Raw genomic sequence first — 19645 nt, 5'->3', positions numbered from 1 at the left:
GCAATACAGTGTTCAGTCTGATCGCCCAGAAACTTGGAACATAAGTTGGTATTTTGATTATCTAGCTTATGGATAATTTCAAAATGGCTGCTGAAATTTCCGAACAGCTGTACAAACTCCATACCAAAAATCAGAAGTCCCATGTCTCACGTCATGAAACGTTCTAGAGTTAAATGAAAAGACTCGAAGAAACAGTAACTGCATTAAGGAGGCCATGCGTAGCTTGATGTCCCTGCCAATTAAGTTGAGTTTGGGTGCAGAATTAAAATTACAGATTACTTCAGCAAATTACAGGGCACAAAAGTTCCCAGCAAGAGAAACAAAAAGACAACTAGAACTGCAGATTCAATCAAGACTGTTAACAAGCTACAGATTTACAAGACTTAACTGGCTAATCTTTAACCACTCGATTTCACGAAATGGATCATCACATGTTTAAGCCTGGCTTGGCATGACAGAAACGTCAAATTGTAAGTACTTGCGGAAAAAGCACCGAGATATGGCTAAAGAGCTGCCGACTTGACTAGATGAAGTCTAGTTAAAGGTTCAGATCATGAAACTTCAAAAGGATTTGATGTCAGAGAAAGATTATACCCAAGTAAGTAAATAAACGGACCATAGACAGAAAGGTAAAGTTCAAATCTTTAATCAATTAAGATCAATCTGGAACCATTTACAAAATACCCACTTATGAGTTCTGCTACAAAATTTACTAAGAGCTCTAACTCAAGTTACTTAATCTGCTGGATCTAATGACTGTAAGAAGAGATTCTGCCATATTGCTTAAACTCTTCCTCCCAACCAACCTCACATGAAACTCACGAGTTAGCATATGTAAGCGGTCTAGATCTCCAGCCACCTTACTTAGTTCAATCACCTGCTTCCTGGGGATCAAACCGTAGAGATAAATACCAACAGCTCCAGATTTCTCACCTTTTAAAGCAATTCGTAATACAGCATTAGACTCTAGATCGGTTGACCTGGGATCAAACAACACAGAGAAGCTACCAAATGTGAGGTCTGGAGCATTAAACAACCTATCAATATCCCCGTTTTCTAGAGCTGCACTATTTGATCTTTCAGCTGGAACAATTGACCGCCTCTTGGCAACCCTCAAGATATTAGCAGCCTCTCTCATCCCACTAAGAAAAGCTCCATGCATTGTTGCTGGATACTGCTTGTTTGTTGCTTCTCCTGCAAAGAAAAGTCGGTCTCCAACACTCTCTGCTAGAATATCATAATCATCTCCAGAAGCTCCAATTGCAACATAAGAATAAGAGCCATAGGAAAACCGATCTTGACCCCAACGAGTGCAAACTGCCTGAACAGGATCTGGAACTGCTATCCCTTTTGGGCTGAATATACTCTTCAGTATTTCAAGAACCTTCTGGACAGATTCAACAGGGGACATCATTTCAAACTTAAGTGCTGCATCTCCAGCCACAAGAGCCACAAGAAGTGGTCCTCCTGCTACTGAAGAATAACTATAAAACAGAAAAAACTCGCCTCTTGTATTCGGATCGTCAGTCAAATGCCCAAAAGTATCAATATCACCACCCCAGAAATCATATGGAAACAAGATTGCGACTTTGTTCAACAACCCAAACCCCAATCTCTCAATAGCCTCTCTCTTCCTCTCTGGAAGGTCTGGTACAAATTGAATAACATCCTTTTTGAGCACCCCCAAGGGAACAGTACAAAGCACCATATCCCCTCGATAAGCCTGCCCGCCTGCATGCACTAAAACCCCATCAATACCGTACTTGACAGTGTCAACTGCGCGGTTATAAAATATTGGAAGGTCCTCAGCCAATACTCGAATTAATGTCTCGTTACCTCCCGGCATAAAACAATGATCGCCTCCCATTTCATACGGATCATCTTGATCCCAATATGACATTGATAACTTGGACATCAAGGACGCATTAGCATACTCCAAATTGGCCAAGTGCCAATCCAAGAGCATTCTTTCTTGAGGATCCTCAGCTACCCTATAGACTTGCCTAAACGTCTCTAATGCGGTACCTAATGAAACATCTACTGATCTAACTTCCTCCAGCATAGCCTGTCTAAGCTTACAAACTCTATCCAACAACTTATTAAACGAAACTTCCACTCTCGAATCAATATCTGGATTAACAGTTCTACCATTAGGTAAATACAAAGGACAGATATCCCTCACCTTATGAAGAGGAACTCCTAACTGTCTAGCAAGAACTCCTAATGGATTCCCATTGATCCCAGTCAGCACACTCCCGCCTAAATCTGCGGCGGCAACAATATCATCCTTATCACCACACATTTTCTTGGTTCGAACCCGTCCACCTGGCCGGGCCCGGCCCTCCAAAACCACAACCTTAAAACCCAAAAAAATTAACTGTCTTGCAGCTACTAAACCGGAGAGCCCAGCTCCAATTACGACCACGTTCGCCTTCGGGGCGCCTTCTGGGGGTTTTAATTTCATTTCTTTAATCGCCGGAGCAAGCCCGAAGTTTATATAGCCATGGTGGAGGAGGAAATAGTACGCAGAGTTGACAAGGGCTTTATGCTCAGCCCGGATTGACTCCAAGGCGTGGTCTTTCGTCAGCCAAACGGAAACGTTTGACCGCCACCGGGCGAGAATATGGTTGCGGACGACAATGTAATTCGCTTGCTCGGCGCCGCCGATTTGGGAGACGACATTGGCCTCGATTTCTTCCTCGGTTAAGGAATCAACAGGGAATCCAACGGATATGGCAATCAGGGCTTCAATGTCGACTTCTTTAGCTAGGTCGGATATTTTACTACTGCTTCCTCCGCTGCCGCCACGGCGGCGATGGAGGATATGGGGTTTCCCATCGTCGGGTTCGTCCACGAGCTCGGTTTCGGAGTAGGAATAGGAGTAGGCGGTAGAGGGTTTAGGATGGGGGCGGAGGACGCGGAGGCCGGACGCGGCGGAGCTGGTCGATATCATATCAGTAAACAGCTTCTTTCGACGACGCCGCTTTCTGGGCGGAGGTGGGGCAGGGTCAGCGGTTGAAGCGGCTGCGGCTTGGGGTACAGTTTCGGAGGTGGGTTGGGATTCATTAACGGGTTCTGAGGTGTCCATGGGTTGAGGATCAGAAGCGGTAGGGCCAGCTGTCGTTTTAGGAGAAGATGAATGGTTAGGCATGTTGTTCAAGCTGGGAATATCTTCGTTGCCGTCGCCGGAGACGGTGGCATTAGCTGAAACATTGGTCGGGGGCCGAGGCTCGGTGGTTTCCATGGCCGGTTAGCCGAGACAGTTTCAAGGTAGCGTTGGCTTGTTTACCGTAAGAGCGGTGGTCCTAACTTCTAAGCACAATGTACTATAGCTACAGGGTAACCAATATAGGCTTTGTTTTTATTTTAGGGATAGTTTCAGAAACCTCCCTTGAGGTTTCTAACACTTTTTATTGACCTCCCCTGATGTTTCAAAAATTACACACTCCCATGCTTTTATATTTTTGGTAATAATTCAGTCCAAGCACCAGAAAAATAGGTATTTTTGCAACAACGTAAAGCCATGCTTTAGCAGCAACACCAACGGCCACTAGTTTTGTGCAATGGCCATTTTTTTCATTCTTGTGCAACAGCATACAAACTTCGCAACTACCTCTGTTTGGGGCATGAACTTCAATATTTGAGATGTAAAGAAGTGATTCTGTTGTGCAATATTGCAAGTTAATAATGAAAATTTTGGTACAGAAATTGTAGCTTCTTCGAGCCATAGTGGGGAACCATGGAATTCACCCACAGCTTTCACCTTTAGGAACAGATATTGTAGCTACAATTGCAAGACTATAGTGAAATTATTTGAGAGCAAAAAGAATCCATGCAAATTGTATGTACTTCAAATGGTATGGTGGAGATGAAGAAGAAGAAGTAAGTAGCAAAAAAAGATATAATAATTTAGGGAGAGAAGAAGTTATAGTAGAAGAGGAAATGGCAGTTTGGCTAGGCAATTACAATTATTATTATTAATTACACATCAAAAAAAGGTCTAGTGAGAACTATGATAATTGCAGTTATTGTTGTTAATTATACATCAAATAATAATTATTCCTCTTAAGCATGATTATTTCTTTTAATTAGTTCATGAGATAACTTTTTTCATATAAATGTTAGTAATAAACACAATATCTTTGGACAAATCAGTAATTTTACCCTAATGATGTAAGCAAAGGGTCCCAAAAATTTAATAAGGGAGGTCAGTATAATTTTTAAATCCTCAAGGGAGGTCAATGAAAGCGATAGAAACCTCAATGGAGGTATCTGAAATTACTTTTATTTTATTTTCTTTTTTTTCAGATGGGATTAGGATTTCTTAATATTTAGTAGTTTTTTTTTTAAGAATATACTGATTTTTATAGCTATGTAATCTTTGGTTTTAATGCTTTCTTTAAAAAAAAATCAAAATTTTGTTTTTCTATATGTATTTTGTGATGGTATCTAAAGACTAAAAGTAATGACATATAGAGATATATGATATTTGGACGATTAGTTGTCAATTGTATATTGTGGGAGTTATTCTATTTCAAACGATAAAGTTGAGATTAATTTTGACATACACATTTGTGTGGCAATGCATGATTTAATGAAAATTTCTGGATGATTTAATTCACCAAATACCGCTGCCGGACTGATTGTAGTGAATGTATTCAGAGGATTTTAAAAACTCAGTATTTTATGGTAAAATTTCGAAGCTTTACAATCCTTTGCAGGTGAAGGCATGAAGCTTAACAAATTCTTTTTATTCGACATTTTTAAAAAGCAATTTTTCCTCAAAAAATTTCTACACTTTCAATAAACACATTTTTCTATCACTTTTTTGCTTCACATACAACAAATCGTTACAACATTTTTTTTACAAAAATTCCAAAAATAGCAATCCAAACAGGAAGTTATAATTAGAACGGGATAAGTATCATATGGTAAAAAAAGAATAAGTTTGTTGCAACAACAACAAAAAGTTTCTAAAACGGATTTTTAGTCTACGCACATTTTTGTAAATCAAGCTTGTACGAGCTAACAAGACAAATATATAGTTTCAGTAGGAAGAAACAATTTTTTTCATATATAAATGAAAGTTTGAATAGGTTTAATTCTGATTACCACCACAAATTAGAGCATACTTTCGAAATCATAAGTCACAGAGATTCTTACAAGTCAGCCGGTCAATATAGTTTTCACATCGCTCTTTAAATCTTTAGTCCCTTCCCTTGGTCTCTTTCTTTTATTTTTTTTCAACAGATTTAATCTTAAGAACTAATCTGACACGGGGGATTGGAGAGCATGAGAGTCATTTGCTTTCCTGAGGCTGGGCCTCTTAAAAGTATTATTGGACCAGCCCAATTCACCTTCTTAGGAACAGTGGCCTTATAGCCGTTCAATTTCTGTTTTCTGAAGCTCTGAAACAGTAATCTACTGATCTGATCTTAATTACCTTATCCAGACTGATCAATGCAGCAAGTCCTCAAGCTTTGTCCATTCTTTCACATATAAGATCCTACTTCCTCCCCCCAACCCCCTCTTCTCCTCTCCCTCTCTCTTTCTTTCTTCTGTTAAATAGGATTCACAATGTTGTCTATGTCACCGCAGTCTGGTATCAAGGGCACTTTGACATATCCCTCCTTACCTTCCCAGAATCCTTGTTGCGTACCTTTCCAAACCTCCGCTTCATTGAAGTCTAGAGCTGTTTCTCCAATTTCACCAACCATTCTGAGCTTCAAAAGAAAGCCCTTTAGCACAATTCAGACGCTCCAGGCTGCGGCTACAGCAGAAGAAGTTGCAACAGAAACAGAAACTCCAGCTGAGCCTTCACCCGAACCTGCAGTACATGTCTGTTTATGTTCCCTTTGAGTTCGTTTATGTTATGTGATCCTTGTGTTTATTTTTGTTTAATTCTTGATTTTCAGAAAGCCGAAACGGTGGCCAAGGGAGCACAGAAGCCAAAGCCTGAGCTGGTGTTGAAGTTCATATGGATGGAAAAGAATATTGGTCTGGCCCTGGATCAAAAGATACCAGGCCATGGAGCTGTTCCTCTCAGCCCCTACTTCTTTTGGCCGAGGAAAGATGCATGGGAAGAGCTTAGAGCTACTCTAGAGAGCAAGTCATGGGTATCCCAGAAGAAAATGATTATCCTGTTAAATCAGGCAACTGATATCATCAATTTATGGCAGCAGAGCGGCGGCAATTTGTCTCAATAATATACTGAAATCAGTTTTTTTTTTGGTGCAAATTTTTACTCCAGATATCAAAATTCTATTTTGCTTTTGCAGAATTTGGGTTGTTCTCAATACTATAGCTTGTTAACTGCTTGTTTAGTCCTACTCTGGATGTTTGTGATTTCAAACATTTACATAACTAGGTGCTTCTTCCTTGACATGCGCCCAAGCCAGTCGAATGGATCATCAATGGAAACATACTCCTGTAATCAATATCAGTTAAAATCATGCAGTTAAAAGATCTTCGTCATTTTTGAGGCCTTAAAAGTTAAATCAGATTCCAATTTCTCTGGAAGGATCACTTCTATATCATACCGAGTCCTTATTCCAGACTTCTATATCATACCGAGTCCTTATTCCAGAAAATACTTCACTATGGACTGAAGTTCCAGAGAAGTTAATCCCCAAAGAGTGTTATCTAGAAGGAACCACACAATGAAACGTGAGAGCTGAGATGATGCATTAGGAAAAGATTAAGGAGCAGGAAAAAGAAAACAATACAAAACAAAAGTTTTCCGAGCATTCTTCAGCCTGCTCTGAAGCATCAATGACGTAGAGTGGCCACCTGTTGGAATTTCTGTTTCACCGGATGGTGCTAAATGACATTCACACGTCAAGTGCTTCTTATAGTCCAAACTTGCATATCCTAGGTGATCAGTATCCTTGCTCATTAACAAATGGCAAGGACTTTCGCTACAAACATCAAAGAAATGTGCTGCTTTAGATGAGACCATTTTGGAATTCTCTACGTTTAAATAGAAACTACAAGATAAAAATTTTATAGGAACAGAAAATGTGAGCTGAGTATCAGATAAAGTTGAAGAATTAAACACCTATAGTGAGCTGATGTATATTCCAGCTATGTCTCCTGATCTGGATTCAAACAAAGACAGTATGCTACTAAACCAACTACAGGGATATATCTAAGATACCTAACTACAGCAACATTATCTTTCTGAACATTTTGTATGTTGTCTCCTATCAACCATGGCTGGAATATTACATAAAAACAGATATCCCAAACAAAGGCATATGCAAGCCTTTCAGAGCCCAGATAACTCATCAAGAACTCTAATCTTTCCGGTACACTCCCAAAACTTCCATCTCCTCGTCCGTAGAGCGCCCACACTGTGGATAGCAGACAAACAGCTGCACCAATCAGTCCAACAACTGGTGCACCTTTAGTCATAATGGAACCTAGCTGAGACGTCTTCCTTGGATTATATTCCGTGCCGATCTTGTTCAGACGGATGGCCATGTATGGTATCAAGAATGCTGAAATATGAAACAATGCAAAACTCATGTAACCAACAAATATAGCAATCAACCTTCACAAAATTTGGTTCATATATGAAAGAACAGTGGAAAGCAACTTAGCTTAAAAAAAGGAAAAAGAAAAGTCAGAAGGAATTACCTCTTGAAAACTTTTAGCAATCACAGGATTGGTAAATTTTTCAAACTATATTAATAAGGGTCAAAATGAAAGAGATCCTTGACTTAAAAAGAGCTTTGTAGTGGTACGTCCCCAACCATTTTGAGGAAGGAAACTACAGTAGCCATCAAGAAAATAGCTCTAGAAATCTTTTTCCATCAAAAGTACAATAATCAGATGATCTCCCTCTTGTTGTTTGCGCAGCATGGCGTAAGACACAATTGAGCAGGAAGCTCAGAATTTGTGAGATAGAGGAAAAATTGCAAGATAAAAATCATACAGATGACTTATTATGACTTATTTTGCTTATTAAAGTTTAGGCTTTAAAAGCAAGTTGCTTAGTGTATTAGATCATTTCCCAACAAAAGCTATTGATGCTGGAAACAACTTCATATTCATCACAGTTAGACAGCAGTGTGAAATTACCAAAATCTGAAAATTTAACATTAAGAATATGCTTATAGTAGCAAATTGATAAAATCTCATTCAAACTATATTTTCAGACAAAAAAAAGCCATGATGGTAATGAATTTGTAGCTGCAATTCCACAGCAAGACAAGTACAAGGGCTTATGAGAAATCTTACTATTTGTAAGGAACATTTGGAATCCCCACAGAACGTCCAACGAACCCCCATATCTGTCTCTTCTCCAATCGGTATACAGTAGAGGAGCAAACATCAAGGTCCAACCGATAACAAAGTTGAACAATCCCTCAGACATCTAAAGAAGGAGAAAACAACTCATGTCAAAGATCGGCTCAGATCAATCAACAACTCTAGGGACAAAAATAACTGCTTATCAAAAGAGATTTGCCAGTACCGGGTGAAGCACTGGTGCCTCCAATGTATGAACTCCAACTACTCTGCCAAAATTTATTGCACAAATAAGGGAACAGAAAAATCTAATTCAGTGGCAACAAGAATGCTAGGACTCAATTAGAAATGTGTATCCGGTCTTCGTGCAAATGTGGACGGTAAGATTACGCGGGAACAAAGAGAGAGTTCACAAATGGAGCTTCTAAATTTGTATGATAACCAATACAGTTTCAATTACCAGCATTCAACAGCGGCAAAATGAAGAAGAAATTGAGAGACAGGCCCACTAGAGAATTGACCGTCTCTGAACTGATAGCCCACACAGGATCCCCCTGCATATATCAACATATAAACATGTCTTCAATTCATCCCAGGAAATAAACATAACCGATTAAGAACCGTAAAGCGGCACTTTTCCTCCCAATAATTTCCCCAAATAGATTGAAAACGTAAAGTCAGAAAAACCAACATAAGAACAACTCTGAAATTGCAATAAGCAATGCATAATTAAAGAACCAAAGAGAAGGAGGGAGCGGGGAACATACTGGAGCATAAGGAAGCAAGAAGAGCCACAAAATGTAGACTCCCTCAGCAACCCATAAGACAGCTTGCAGTAATTTCCTTATATTGTCATCCAACTCTGTAACTGAACTGTCACCACCGACGCCGGCGGTTGTTGTAATGGGAGTGGAATTCCGGCGACGGCGAGCCCCACTGGAAAGATAAAGTCCAGTACTAGTAATTCCAAATTTAAACCACCCCTTATTCTCCTTGGTCTTGAATTTATCAAAATTAGTATCACTCTGCCTTTTCTTGGTGTTAGCAGCTGCGACGTGGTTAACGCTGCTCGGCGCCCACGAAGGCGGTCTTGAGTTGAATGGCTTGCATAGAAAGGTTCTCGCCGTCAGCATTTTCAGATTTCACGGCCGGTCGCCGGTGAAATTCTCTCCGGTCACTCAATCCCAGTTAGAAAGAAAAAGAGGAGGTACAAATGTCTAGCGCAGGATGGTGGAAGCTCAGTAGCTATTTCAGTAGGACTTGGCGACGGTGGGATTTGGATGGGGCTACGGCTACGTGGTGTAGCATTATTCAAGTACTTTTTTCAGAGAATACGGTTCCACGCCTTCTAGTGGATGCTTTTGAAGTCGCTATATAATTTCATCCGATTTATGAAGCAACGTAAATCCACACCCCTCTCAAAGTGCTCTGTATCTAAATATCACGCCTTTAACCGGTTTAATCTAATCTGCATCATTCTTCTTCGAGATTTAGGTGGTTTACCTTTCGAGTAAATATTGTATACACAAACAGTGTATACACTAGAACAATTAGATGCATGACACATGAATAAAATTTAGATTTTAAATTTACATTCAGATGAATTGTCATGCATTCAATTGTGATAGTTTATACACAATTAGTATATAAAAGATTAATCCATACTTTTTTAGGTTATCTATTATACATTGATGTTATACTTATTTATATTTTAAAAAGGGAATACATATTATACTAGTATATTTTAATGTGATACCTCTTTTGCATACACATGATAACTTAAAAATGAAATAACAATTATCAGCCTAAAATAGCCCCAAAACTTGATGCTCAAAATCCAACTCAATTAATAGAAGTGTAATCGTTTGATTACAGATTATTCAAAATTTTGTTCTTGTTTGTTTTTGCATATTGGATTTTTCAGTAGCCAAAACAAAATTAAAAATCTAATCTATCCATGAGTAGTATTGTTGATTAAATGATTATGATCAATGAGGTTTTGGCACATTCTACATCGGTTGGTGGTCACCACCTAACAACTAAGTTTTGGTGGTGTGTAAGATCAAGAATTCAATCCTATCTCCCACTAATTTGCCATTATATGTGATTACCTTCAGTGGCTTTTCTCCAAAGAGATTCAACTCCCATGGGCTTCCCCTCCTCCTAAATTAGAATAGATTAAGTTATAAAAATATTATCGTGATGACCAAAAAAAAATAGAAACAAATCCATAATACCCTATTCTTCCACATTTCTATAGCACTCAAACGACATCGCTTGGCTTAATCTTGTTCCTCACTTTGTCGAACGCAGCACACTTTTTTCGCCACACTCAGAGTGGATTAAGCAACTCATTTTCCCGCCATCACGCACACACACACACACTCTTTCATCGCCATCTTCCTGTTGGACAATCTCTCCGGCCATGGCTCCTAAATCCGACAGCACCGAAGGTAATTTTACTATTTTCGCCTCGCTTTCACTCGACTTATACATCTCCAGCTACACTAGCAAATAATCCACAATCCATTAACCGGCATCAATTTTTAATTGAAACTTTCTTTAGTTTCTTCAAATTTGGTTCTGATTTTAGGGGTTTCGTGGAAAGCATACTTTTACTTGAGCTTCTAATTATAAATAAGCAGTTCATTTGTCTGTTGATTCATTTTTGCAGGAATCGTGCTCAATTTCGTGAACGAGGTAACATGTCTTCGTAATTTCCCCAATTTCGTCGTGTCCCTTTTTCTGGATTTATTTGAAGTTACACTATATATCGTAGTCATAATATCAATGTTTTGAATTTGTTCTCTTTTTCATTATGACTTCCCCCTTCTTTAATGTCTTTTAGTAAGTAGAGTATTATTTACTAGGATTTAACTTTGGGATTAAAGCTTTAAATCTGTTTATTTGTTTTGTAAATTCCGCATACTTTATTAAGAAGTTCTACTGATGTTGCCGTAAACTCTGAACATTTAAATATTACTGCGAAACATTGAGTACTGTCATCAGATTTTCTCTTTTTTCACAAGGAAGAGTTCTGGGCATTTAAATTTAGCAGTCAAAGCTTTTTGTGCATTTAAGTGCTGTGTATTTTTTTGGATCAGAAGTTTTTTTTTGTTTGAATTAATATGTTTGCTTATACAAGTAATTCTGGAGTCTCTTTTTTTTCTTTGAAATTGTTATTATGTTTGTCTTTGGGTCTGTAATGCAGCAAAATAAGCCGTTGAATTCACAAATTGTGGCTGATTGTCTACAAAAGTTCAATCTCAAAAAGGGGGCAATACAGAAAGCTTTAGATACTCTTGCTGATAGCGGAAAGATATCATTCAAGGAATATGGAAAGCAGAAGATCTATCTTGCTAGACAAGATCAGTTTGACATTCCAAATGGTGAAGAGCTTAATCAGATGAAAGAGGAAAATATCAAGCTGCAAGAAGAGCTGGATGGGCAAAGAAAAGCAATCAGTGCAGTTGAGGGAGGTTGTCTTCTTCAAATCTCTGTATATTTTTGTTAGCAAGATTAATGACTTGGTTCCGTCTTTGCTAATCACATATTTTGTGCTAGTTATTAATCTGGGAGTATGCAATTTAAATGATTCTGATTAGCTGCTGAACATGGGTTTTTGTTCATATGGGATGGATTTCTTAATGCTGATGCAGAAATCAAAGCTCTGCAGTCAAATTTGACACTGGAAGAGGTACACAAAAAAGAAGCCAAAATAAGAAAAGAGGTTGGTGACACTGAAATTCTTCAATTACTCTACCAGCCTGATACTCTGTACTAGAAACTTCAGAATGAATGTTTGAACTCTTAACTTGTGTTTTAGGTAAAAGATATGGAAGAGAAACTGACTAAGTTAAGGGAAGGAGTAACACTGGTCAATCCAGAAGAGCGAAAAGCTGTGGAGGGGATGTATTTTGAAACAGTAAACCAGTGGCGAAGACGGAAAAGGATGTTCAAAGATATATGGGATGCTATAACTGAGAACTCACCCAAAGACCTTAAAGAATTCAAGGTACATCTTAAGCTCATAACGTAATAGTCAGATTCTGCAATTTTCGCTTCATAATTGGCATTTAAATTTACAGGAAGAACTTGGGATTGAGTATGATGAAGATGTTGGAGTGAGTTTACAATCCTTTATTGACCTAAGGCAACAAGGAAAGAAGCGTGCCAGAGGCCTGTAATTTTTCTGCACAAAAGCACACTGTTCTTGTATGTATACAAAAGGTTTTGCATGGTTTATGCGGAAAATTTTTTGTATTACATATCATTAAGTGTGGGTACTGTTTAGATCTCAAATGACTATTTTATGTGAATAAAGTTTCTGCTTCCATTTGATTCATTTTGTTTTTATTTTCACTGTACAACTTCTACCATACTTCAGATTGACAGTTGAATACATCTGAGCTTTGAACTAGAACAAATTAGAAGAAAGATCATTAGTCTGATCAACAGTCAAGACAAGAGCTTTAAAGATGACAATTATGGTTTTCACCTAATTATCCTTTCCGGTTAGCTATTTCAATATGATCTACTTTCATCATGTGATAAACCTTTTCAAACTGGAATAAATCAAATGGTTTTGCAGTCAGCGTAGAAATCAAATTTGGCTTAGAGGACTCTTAAGCAGTAGAGCTCGATACTTTACTACCATGAACTCTTAATCCTGCATACGAAGTCTTCATTTCAGAGTCTCTTATAAAAAAAAAAAAAAAAAAAATCTACTTCTGATCTCCTGGACTGTAACCTTTTCGCTTTTGTTGTTGGCAAAAGCTTGTTATTTAAAAGCAGTTATGGGATAAATTGTTAACCACAATAGCATTTACTTGCATTTTGGGTAGGTATGTACATTCTGCTGTTGAAAATAGCCAATTCGGCCATGAAAATTTTCTTTGTAAGATGCCTTCAGTTTTACTGCCTGTAGGCTGCAGCACCCAAGCTTCGTCCAATACATTTTGATTCGCTTGGAGCCTTGGTAAATATGTTATGCCTCTTTTTTCCATTTAAATAGCTTTTTGGGAGTAATGGTTTCACGGGTATTTGCATCAAATTGAAAGGAAAACTCATGTATGAAAATTCTGAATCTTGATAAAGGATACAATAGCTATAAGCTTTACAAAACAAGTAACCACCTTTTTTTTTTGGGTATCTGAGAGGTCTCACAATCCCTTCCACCTTAACATCCAACCCAACCTTCCCCCTACCAATCAAGTAACCAAGAAAACCAACATAATGAATTAACAACCATTATTCTCAAAAAATGAACAAAGAAAAATATAATCTGCAAAAACAGCCAGAGAGATTAGTGCAATTCACAATACTTAGTGCTCTGGCAGTATCTGCTATCTCCATCAGCTTGTCACCGACCATACGTCCTTTTAGTTCTGACAGAAATTGGCCTCTTCTCCATATTCAAGTGGTCTGCACGAGAGCTGATGAACTTCTCTGTCGCTTTTTCCTTCTTGAGGCCAGCGTGAGATCTTAAAGAAAAGTGCTTGTGAGCTGGAGAGGAAGGTAATCCGAAGTCGTCTTCGTTGATATCTCCTTTAATAGAATACCTTTGTTCAGAATCCGGAATCTTCTTCCTTTGCGAAGTTTGCTTATCTTCTAAACCTAAATCTTTGGTTCTTGACAAAAATGTTCTGCTTTTCTCCTTAGTCTCATCATCACTTTCATCAAAAACTATCTCCTTTTCCTCTAGCTTCATCAGAAGCTCATCATCGCAATATGTTCTAGTTCCACTGAAGTTGTTATCAAATGATTCTGAGCTCGATGTAGACAATGACCTTTTAATCTCCCCTTCATTCTTGCGTTGTTTGAAGTTTTCTGCTATAATCTTTTCGCCCTCAGACTCGGAAGAATAGTGTTGAGCAGGGTGGATTTTCTCAAATGCCATTCCTACTTTCTCTTCATCAATTTCTTTTTCTTCTCCAGTTTGGGAATTGGATTTAAATGACTGACGAGTTCTTGACATGACTCTTGGCTGCAGTTTTGTATTATTTAGATCATCGGGATCATGTGAGTCAGATCGGGACAGTTCCACAGCTGCTCTTGCAGCAGCAGCTGCATAAGCTGCTGATTCAAACGCTGCTTGTGCTGCAGCAGCTACATCCTTATATTTATTCCTCACTTCCATCGAGTCCGAACATCCTTCAACACTTCCTAAATCTCCAGAGTGAGTTGGTGTTTTTGGTTTTGCTTGACCCTGCTTTGTATCCGTCTCCGTTTGCGCCTGCAAATCATATAAATGAAAGAGTAAGTTGAGCTTTGTGCACTACACATAGAGGACAATACTCTGGTCCTTTACTCTCCTTGATAAGAACAGCTTACTTTACCTTTGATATTTCTACTTCCACTTCTTCAATTTGCAGAACAATGTTGTTCTCTGTAGCAATTTCCTTGAGCACCATCATTCTGTTCTCCAAGCTTGGCATCCTGGTAGATAGCTTCTGTATCATCTGCATACAACAAATACGCATAAGAAAACAAACTTTTTTATTGACTTCCTAAAAACAAATTTTTCATTGGGCCTGTTTTTGTCAATTAGCTTTACTTGAGGATTAACTCCACAATTGTTTCGCAACTCAACAGCTCGAGCTACAAATTCCTTCCCAAAACGGGATGTAAAAATTGCACGAATATCTTGAAGTTCAGGGAAGTCCCCGCATCTTGAAGCTGCATAAATCAAGCTTGATACTGTCTCCTTCAATTCCTCAGGACACACTCTGCAGCCAAGAAACAATACCATTATTGATCAACCAAAAAAAATCAACTTCTTGTATCACGTCAAACTTAATAAAGAAAAACCAACCTTTCATGCTCAATGAGGTTGATCCTCTCGGTCAACTGATGGCAATAGCGTTCTATTATAACATACACATCCAACATGTTCTGCTCCTTGATCACTTGTTCAACCTATCAGAACAGAACCATATTGGGCACAAAAAGTCACTAAGAACAAACAAAAATACAGAAAGGAAAACATCAAGAAAAGCCAATCACTCACCCTAAGAAGAGCTCTCTCATGCTGACCTAGGCTCAGGAATTGAAGAACATCAGAACGGGCCACGGTGCAACGAGCCTGGCGCTGGTTTTTGAGGACAGGAAGCCTTGAAATACCAAGCTTAATGTTGGCCTGTAATTTGTTTGTCTTCAAACTTCTTCCAAATAGAGCATCAAGCCTCTTTCCCATGCTCAGTCTTTGATCGTTGCTAGCCTTACTAAGCTTCTGATATGAACACAAAAGTGGTGGCAGCTAAGCTTGCAAATATGAGTATATGATTCAGCAGCACAAGGAAACAAACGAGCCCAAACAAACGATCTAGCTAGGCTCGTTTGCGCCTTTTAGGTGCTGAAGGTAATTTACGCGAACAATTTGTTTCCTGTGAGTAGTTTATATATGCGTGGAATTATAATCAGTGTGTGTTGTGTGTGTGAATCAGATCAGCGCAGTTGCAATGAAATTGAGCGTGTGGGGATTTACTTAGATACTAAGTCATTGGCAAGGACTAGGTTAAAAGTTCGAGGAAATTAAACGCCGCTGGTTTCGTTCGTTTGCCAGGGAGTCAGGGGGGCACGCGCTGGTGATTCGTGTACAGGTGATATTCATGGTCCAGAAAATATTTTAACATTTTTTTTCCTTAATTAACCTACTTTTTTTTTTCTTAATTTTAATGATCAGTATCAGGCTGTATCTAGTTCTTTGTATTTTTCTCACTTCTACCATTCTTGCTTCACCTAAAGGGTCGTAGTTTTTAACTTTGGACTACGTTAGTCGTAACCTGCATGTTATTTTGTGATTAAATCAAATAGTAATAGCCATTTTTCATTACTTTTTGGAAAAGAAGCTTGAGGCTACATTCAGATGGTTTCTTTGCTATAGGTGTTTTTTATGATAATTTTGCTGTAAGGTTTTAGGATATTGAACGGTGTTTTCTATATAAAAGGCATTCAAAAGTAATTCCTAGGATCATTCTTGAATCTCACCTCAAATGTTGCTCCAACCTAATAATGCATTAAAAAAAAAATGTTACTTTATCCTAATAAAATCCTTATCCTAATAAGCATAAGGATGACATGATCAAGAAACAAAAAAATAATTAGTACCTAGCACACAGTACTGAGAAATTAGCCCACGGAACAAAAACTGAGCTAGAAACGTTAAATAGCTAATTGAACAAATATGAAGCATATTAATTAAGAAAAGATGAAGTGCGTTTTGTAAGATCAAGCCAAAACACAATATTGCATTTCCTCTATATATCATGTATTCTCCTCTTTTTCCCTTCCTAACCAAATAATGTTCTAGTTGCCATGCATGTTTCTTCTTCTCCTCTTTCAACATTAAATTCCACCACCTTCGTGGTGGGATTGCTTGTTCCATTTGCCTTTCTGTGTGTATTTGTGTGTGGAAACAGCAAGAAATGCAGTAATCCTTAGTGTTAATTGTGACCAAAACAAAATACGCTACGTACTTATGTGAATGCTTTTTACCTTCCCTAGATGCAACATAGGTAGAGGGTCTTACCAGATCAAATTAATTAGGTGACCAGCTTATTTTAAACTTATGTACAAGGTCAATCATACAACCCAAGAAACCAGCAATTACTTGTTCCCATGATCAAGAACTGATGGGATTAAGGGTTTGGGTTTCTTGTAGAATTTATGAAAGCTCAGGAGAATCACTAAAGAGTTCCCAGCCACAACATAATCACTTACTATTTTATAACACTCAATTTACAAGGACATATAGTTAGAGAATTTGCAAAAATTGTTTGCATGGAAAAAGTGGTTTCACGCGCTCCTGTGAGGGTAAATAAATTGAAGAGACTTTCTCTACGAGTACTAATTTGTCACTGTCTATTTCTAGTCCCGGTGATATTTATGGTATCTTAATTTCTAGACCTGCCCTCTTTTCTTGGCTATTGTAAATGACGGAGCAACTCCTACCCCATCAGAGCAATTTTGTCCATCATGAAAATATTGCCCTTCACAATCTTAAAGGGTAAGAGATGGGTTCCAAAGAAGATGATGTAAGATTAAAAGTCTTTCTTCTTTTTTTTTTCAGGGCAATTTTTTCAAGAGAAGGAAAATTGCCATGGCAGTGTAGGCCTAAAATTCTTGACCATTTCAAGTTAAATTGAAGTATGACAAGGAACCTTCTGGTATTAATGGCGACACTGTTTAATATCTAATGTTTTTGTTTATTGTGATTTGGACCTCACAACTGACTATTTATTGCACAGTGGACCCATTATCAGAAACAAACTTTATCGCGTAAATGAAAATTCAGCTTTTTCCTTAACGCCTGCTGGTTCTCTTACCATGTATACGACTCGGTTGATAAATTTCTCTGCGAATCGCTAAAGGGTTGTCACGCGCATAGAAACTTTTACCAAAACCAGATTAAATTTTGAATAGCTAATATTCTTATATCTGATTCATATGTTTTTGCTTAATTCTAAAGAGCAGAGCCATTATTATGTTATATGATTCGATTCATTTATTAAGCAATATGTTTGTCTCCCAAACCCCAATTTCTTAGGAACAAGGAAGTTAGATCATAACTATTTGAGTATCTTTAAGGATGTAAGCAAGTTTAATCAAGTGAAATACCCTAATATTCAAGTTTGTTTGATAAATTTATAAGTTTAAAATTGTATTTAAATTTGACTTGTTTGCTCATTAAACCGAATTCAAATCAGTTTTTGTTCAGTCGAATTCGAGTAGTTTAAAACTTTCAACACATAAGTTTTAACGTTATGTTAATCAAGCCAAACTTAACCTCAGTTTAAGAGTTAATCAAATACAACTTGCTATTCAAGTTTGGTTTGATTAGTGACAGATCAAATGCAAATGATGAAGTCTTATCAAGACAAATCCAATTCGAATAGTTTAGCTCGTCTTTTAACACTACGTGCCATGTTTCTTCACATTCTAACGAGGGAAAAAGTTGAATTTAGATAACAGATTGGGATGGAAAATATTTAGGTGAAAAGTGGCTTCGACCCATCGCCATCTGTCTGAGCCACCTTATAGTCAAGGTACTCCCGCGTTAGATATCTCCATTTAGAAGCAACCAATGAAATGCAAAGTTCAGAAAAAGAAAGGAGAGGTCCAAAGAAGAAAAGACTGGTGTAGAAGTCCTTATCTTGAAACAGTTTAAATTATTTCATGTTCAAATCTCTATACCTCAATATACGTCGATTTCTAATTTAGGAATGCAAGATTAAAATATGCTACTAATAAGAATCCACTGCAGATCCGCCCTCCCGAATTCTTTTTTAACAGATATTTATACTTCCACAAATTCCATTATTTGTTAGCATTCGAAGTATCTAATAATGTGAACGTTGTCCAATAACCAATCTAAACAAAGGCACGACACTTCAACACCAACGAGAGAACTTCAAGCATGAAGTTTCGTGCTAGAAAAATGGAAGTTTCGTTTCGAGTGCTGCCTTCTAGATTAGAAAAAGACGCACATTGTTACTGTTTCAGTGGAGAGTCTCCAAGAATGCACATATTACAATGTAAATTTCAGCATCTTGAAATTTTTGTCTTCCCATCTTCTAGACTTTGAATCAAATTGACAAGCTATTCAAGGTGACGGGTTGCTCGGGTGGTCGTGTAGCCCTCATTAGGGTGAGACGGCCTGGGTTCGATCCCGAACTCAGCAATTCGGAATAATTTCCTGAGGATCGGTGGGGCCCACTCTCCTCGGGGCTGGAGGAGTAGTCGGATATAGGTCCGGACACCCCCAAACTGACAAAAAAAAAAAAAAAGGTATCGTGTACAGAAACCAAACCTAAAAGTGCTTTGCCAAATTATTGTTTAATCGTGATCTCTCCCCTCTTGATTGTTGGCTGCAGCACGATTTGCTCAGTCCTAACCAAGAATAGTCACCATTTTTCGTGCAACTCCGATTGGTATTTGAATAACCCAAATAGAAACAGATCTACACAAATCCTTTTAAGGCAAAATCTCATATCCAGGATATCGTCTAATTATAAATCACGCAATTGAATAATGTGGGCACGTAATTACGCGACCCTTTGGCTATATACAGTCCAAAATTGCATCCATTAACCCTTATTCATTAGGGCACAGTGCACGCTGTAGAAAGTTTTCCTTTTTTTCTTGAAAATGCAGTAACTTCATTAATCTAATAAATTACACTTCTCAAGCTAGCAGCCTCGGTAGTCTTTTAAGTTCGTTAAATACTAGAGCAGTTACCAGGTATTCCCTAGAATGTTCATAGGCAGTGACCACGTCTCTTCAATTGCTTGACTAGGTCGATCAACACACATATACATATATATACTCTGTCCCAGTAGGTCAATGAATAGAGAAAAGTGGAAGGAGTGACGGCACGGAGAAGGGGAAGGGTTTT

At 38.1% G+C, this 19645-nt stretch overlaps 5 protein-coding genes across 6 annotated transcripts; 2 read left to right on the top strand and 3 right to left on the bottom strand.

Moving 5' to 3' along the window:
* Window positions 1–630: 630 nt before the first annotated feature.
* On the bottom strand, window positions 631–3427 carry LOC113717895 (lysine-specific histone demethylase 1 homolog 1-like). The gene has a single exon (XM_027242738.2). It carries the CDS (start codon window positions 3242–3244, stop codon window positions 722–724), a length of 2523 nt encoding a protein of 840 aa, XP_027098539.1. The 5' UTR covers window positions 3245–3427; the 3' UTR covers window positions 631–721.
* A 2027-nt stretch (window positions 3428–5454) lies between these two features.
* Window positions 5455–6280, top strand: LOC113718016 (small ribosomal subunit protein cS23y-like). The gene is made up of 2 exons (XM_027242918.2): window positions 5455–5838; window positions 5916–6280. The coding sequence occupies exons 1-2, from the start codon at window positions 5578–5580 to the stop codon at window positions 6204–6206; spliced, it is 552 nt and encodes a 183-aa protein (XP_027098719.1). The 5' UTR covers window positions 5455–5577; the 3' UTR covers window positions 6207–6280.
* Window positions 6281–6974: 694 nt separating this feature from the next.
* Window positions 6975–9534, bottom strand: LOC113718724 (uncharacterized). The gene is made up of 5 exons (XM_027243628.2): window positions 9018–9534; window positions 8711–8804; window positions 8477–8514; window positions 8242–8377; window positions 6975–7499 (listed from the first exon to the last, which is right to left on the bottom strand). Exons 1-5 carry the CDS (start codon window positions 9381–9383, stop codon window positions 7084–7086), a joined length of 1050 nt encoding a protein of 349 aa, XP_027099429.1. The 5' UTR covers window positions 9384–9534; the 3' UTR covers window positions 6975–7083.
* Window positions 9535–10541: 1007 nt separating this feature from the next.
* Window positions 10542–12595, top strand: LOC113718746 (homologous-pairing protein 2 homolog). Its single transcript, XM_027243657.2, has 6 exons — window positions 10542–10703; window positions 10925–10950; window positions 11462–11729; window positions 11910–11980; window positions 12077–12265; window positions 12339–12595. The coding sequence occupies exons 1-6, from the start codon at window positions 10676–10678 to the stop codon at window positions 12435–12437; spliced, it is 681 nt and encodes a 226-aa protein (XP_027099458.1). The 5' UTR covers window positions 10542–10675; the 3' UTR covers window positions 12438–12595.
* Window positions 12596–13321: 726 nt separating this feature from the next.
* On the bottom strand, window positions 13322–15963 carry LOC113717798 (uncharacterized). Of its 2 annotated transcripts, none has more exons than XM_027242609.2 (5): window positions 15260–15963; window positions 15065–15168; window positions 14807–14978; window positions 14589–14711; window positions 13322–14485 (listed from the first exon to the last, which is right to left on the bottom strand). In XM_027242609.2, the coding sequence occupies exons 1-5, from the start codon at window positions 15443–15445 to the stop codon at window positions 13613–13615; spliced, it is 1458 nt and encodes a 485-aa protein (XP_027098410.1). In that variant the 5' UTR covers window positions 15446–15963; the 3' UTR covers window positions 13322–13612. The 2 variants fall into 2 exon arrangements, with proteins under 2 accessions (XP_027098410.1, XP_071928467.1); XM_072072366.1 differs by having other exon boundaries at window positions 15286–15422.
* Between the last annotated feature and the right edge of the window lie 3682 nt (window positions 15964–19645).

The sequence above is a fragment of the Coffea arabica genome, chromosome 11e, assembly GCF_036785885.1.
Source record: "Coffea arabica cultivar ET-39 chromosome 11e, Coffea Arabica ET-39 HiFi, whole genome shotgun sequence".
NCBI classification, from domain to species: Eukaryota; Viridiplantae; Streptophyta; class Magnoliopsida; order Gentianales; family Rubiaceae; genus Coffea; species Coffea arabica.
This window is presented reverse-complemented; position numbering and strand designations above follow the sequence as displayed.

Excerpts from the sequence above, each read along its gene's own strand:
- LOC113717895 (XM_027242738.2), bottom strand. The coding sequence starts at position 3,244 with ATGGAAACCACCGAGCCTCGGCCCCCGACCAATGTTTCAGCTAATGCC.
- LOC113718016 (XM_027242918.2), top strand. The coding sequence starts at position 5,578 with ATGTTGTCTATGTCACCGCAGTCTGGTATCAAGGGCACTTTGACATAT. Across the intron at positions 5,839-5,915 it reads CACCCGAACCTGCAGTACAT|AAAGCCGAAACGGTGGCCAA; the intron begins GTCTGTTTATGT and ends CTTGATTTTCAG.
- LOC113718724 (XM_027243628.2), bottom strand. The coding sequence starts at position 9,383 with ATGCTGACGGCGAGAACCTTTCTATGCAAGCCATTCAACTCAAGACCG. Across the intron at positions 8,515-8,710 it reads TTTGCCGCTGTTGAATGCTG|TTGGAGTTCATACATTGGAG; the intron begins GTAATTGAAACT and ends TTGGCAGAGTAG. Across the intron at positions 7,500-8,241 it reads CCAAATGTTCCTTACAAATA|CATTCTTGATACCATACATG; the intron begins GTAAGATTTCTC and ends TTCATATTTCAG.
- LOC113718746 (XM_027243657.2), top strand. The coding sequence starts at position 10,676 with ATGGCTCCTAAATCCGACAGCACCGAAG. Across the intron at positions 11,730-11,909 it reads AATCAGTGCAGTTGAGGGAG|AAATCAAAGCTCTGCAGTCA; the intron begins GTTGTCTTCTTC and ends ATGCTGATGCAG. Across the intron at positions 11,981-12,076 it reads AAGCCAAAATAAGAAAAGAG|GTAAAAGATATGGAAGAGAA; the intron begins GTTGGTGACACT and ends CTTGTGTTTTAG.
- LOC113717798 (XM_027242609.2), bottom strand. The coding sequence starts at position 15,445 with ATGGGAAAGAGGCTTGATGCTCTATTTGGAAGAAGTTTGAAGACAAAC. Across the intron at positions 15,169-15,259 it reads ATGAGAGAGCTCTTCTTAGG|GTTGAACAAGTGATCAAGGA; the intron begins GTGAGTGATTGG and ends CTGTTCTGATAG. Across the intron at positions 14,486-14,588 it reads TGGAAGTAGAAATATCAAAG|GCGCAAACGGAGACGGATAC; the intron begins GTAAAGTAAGCT and ends TATGATTTGCAG.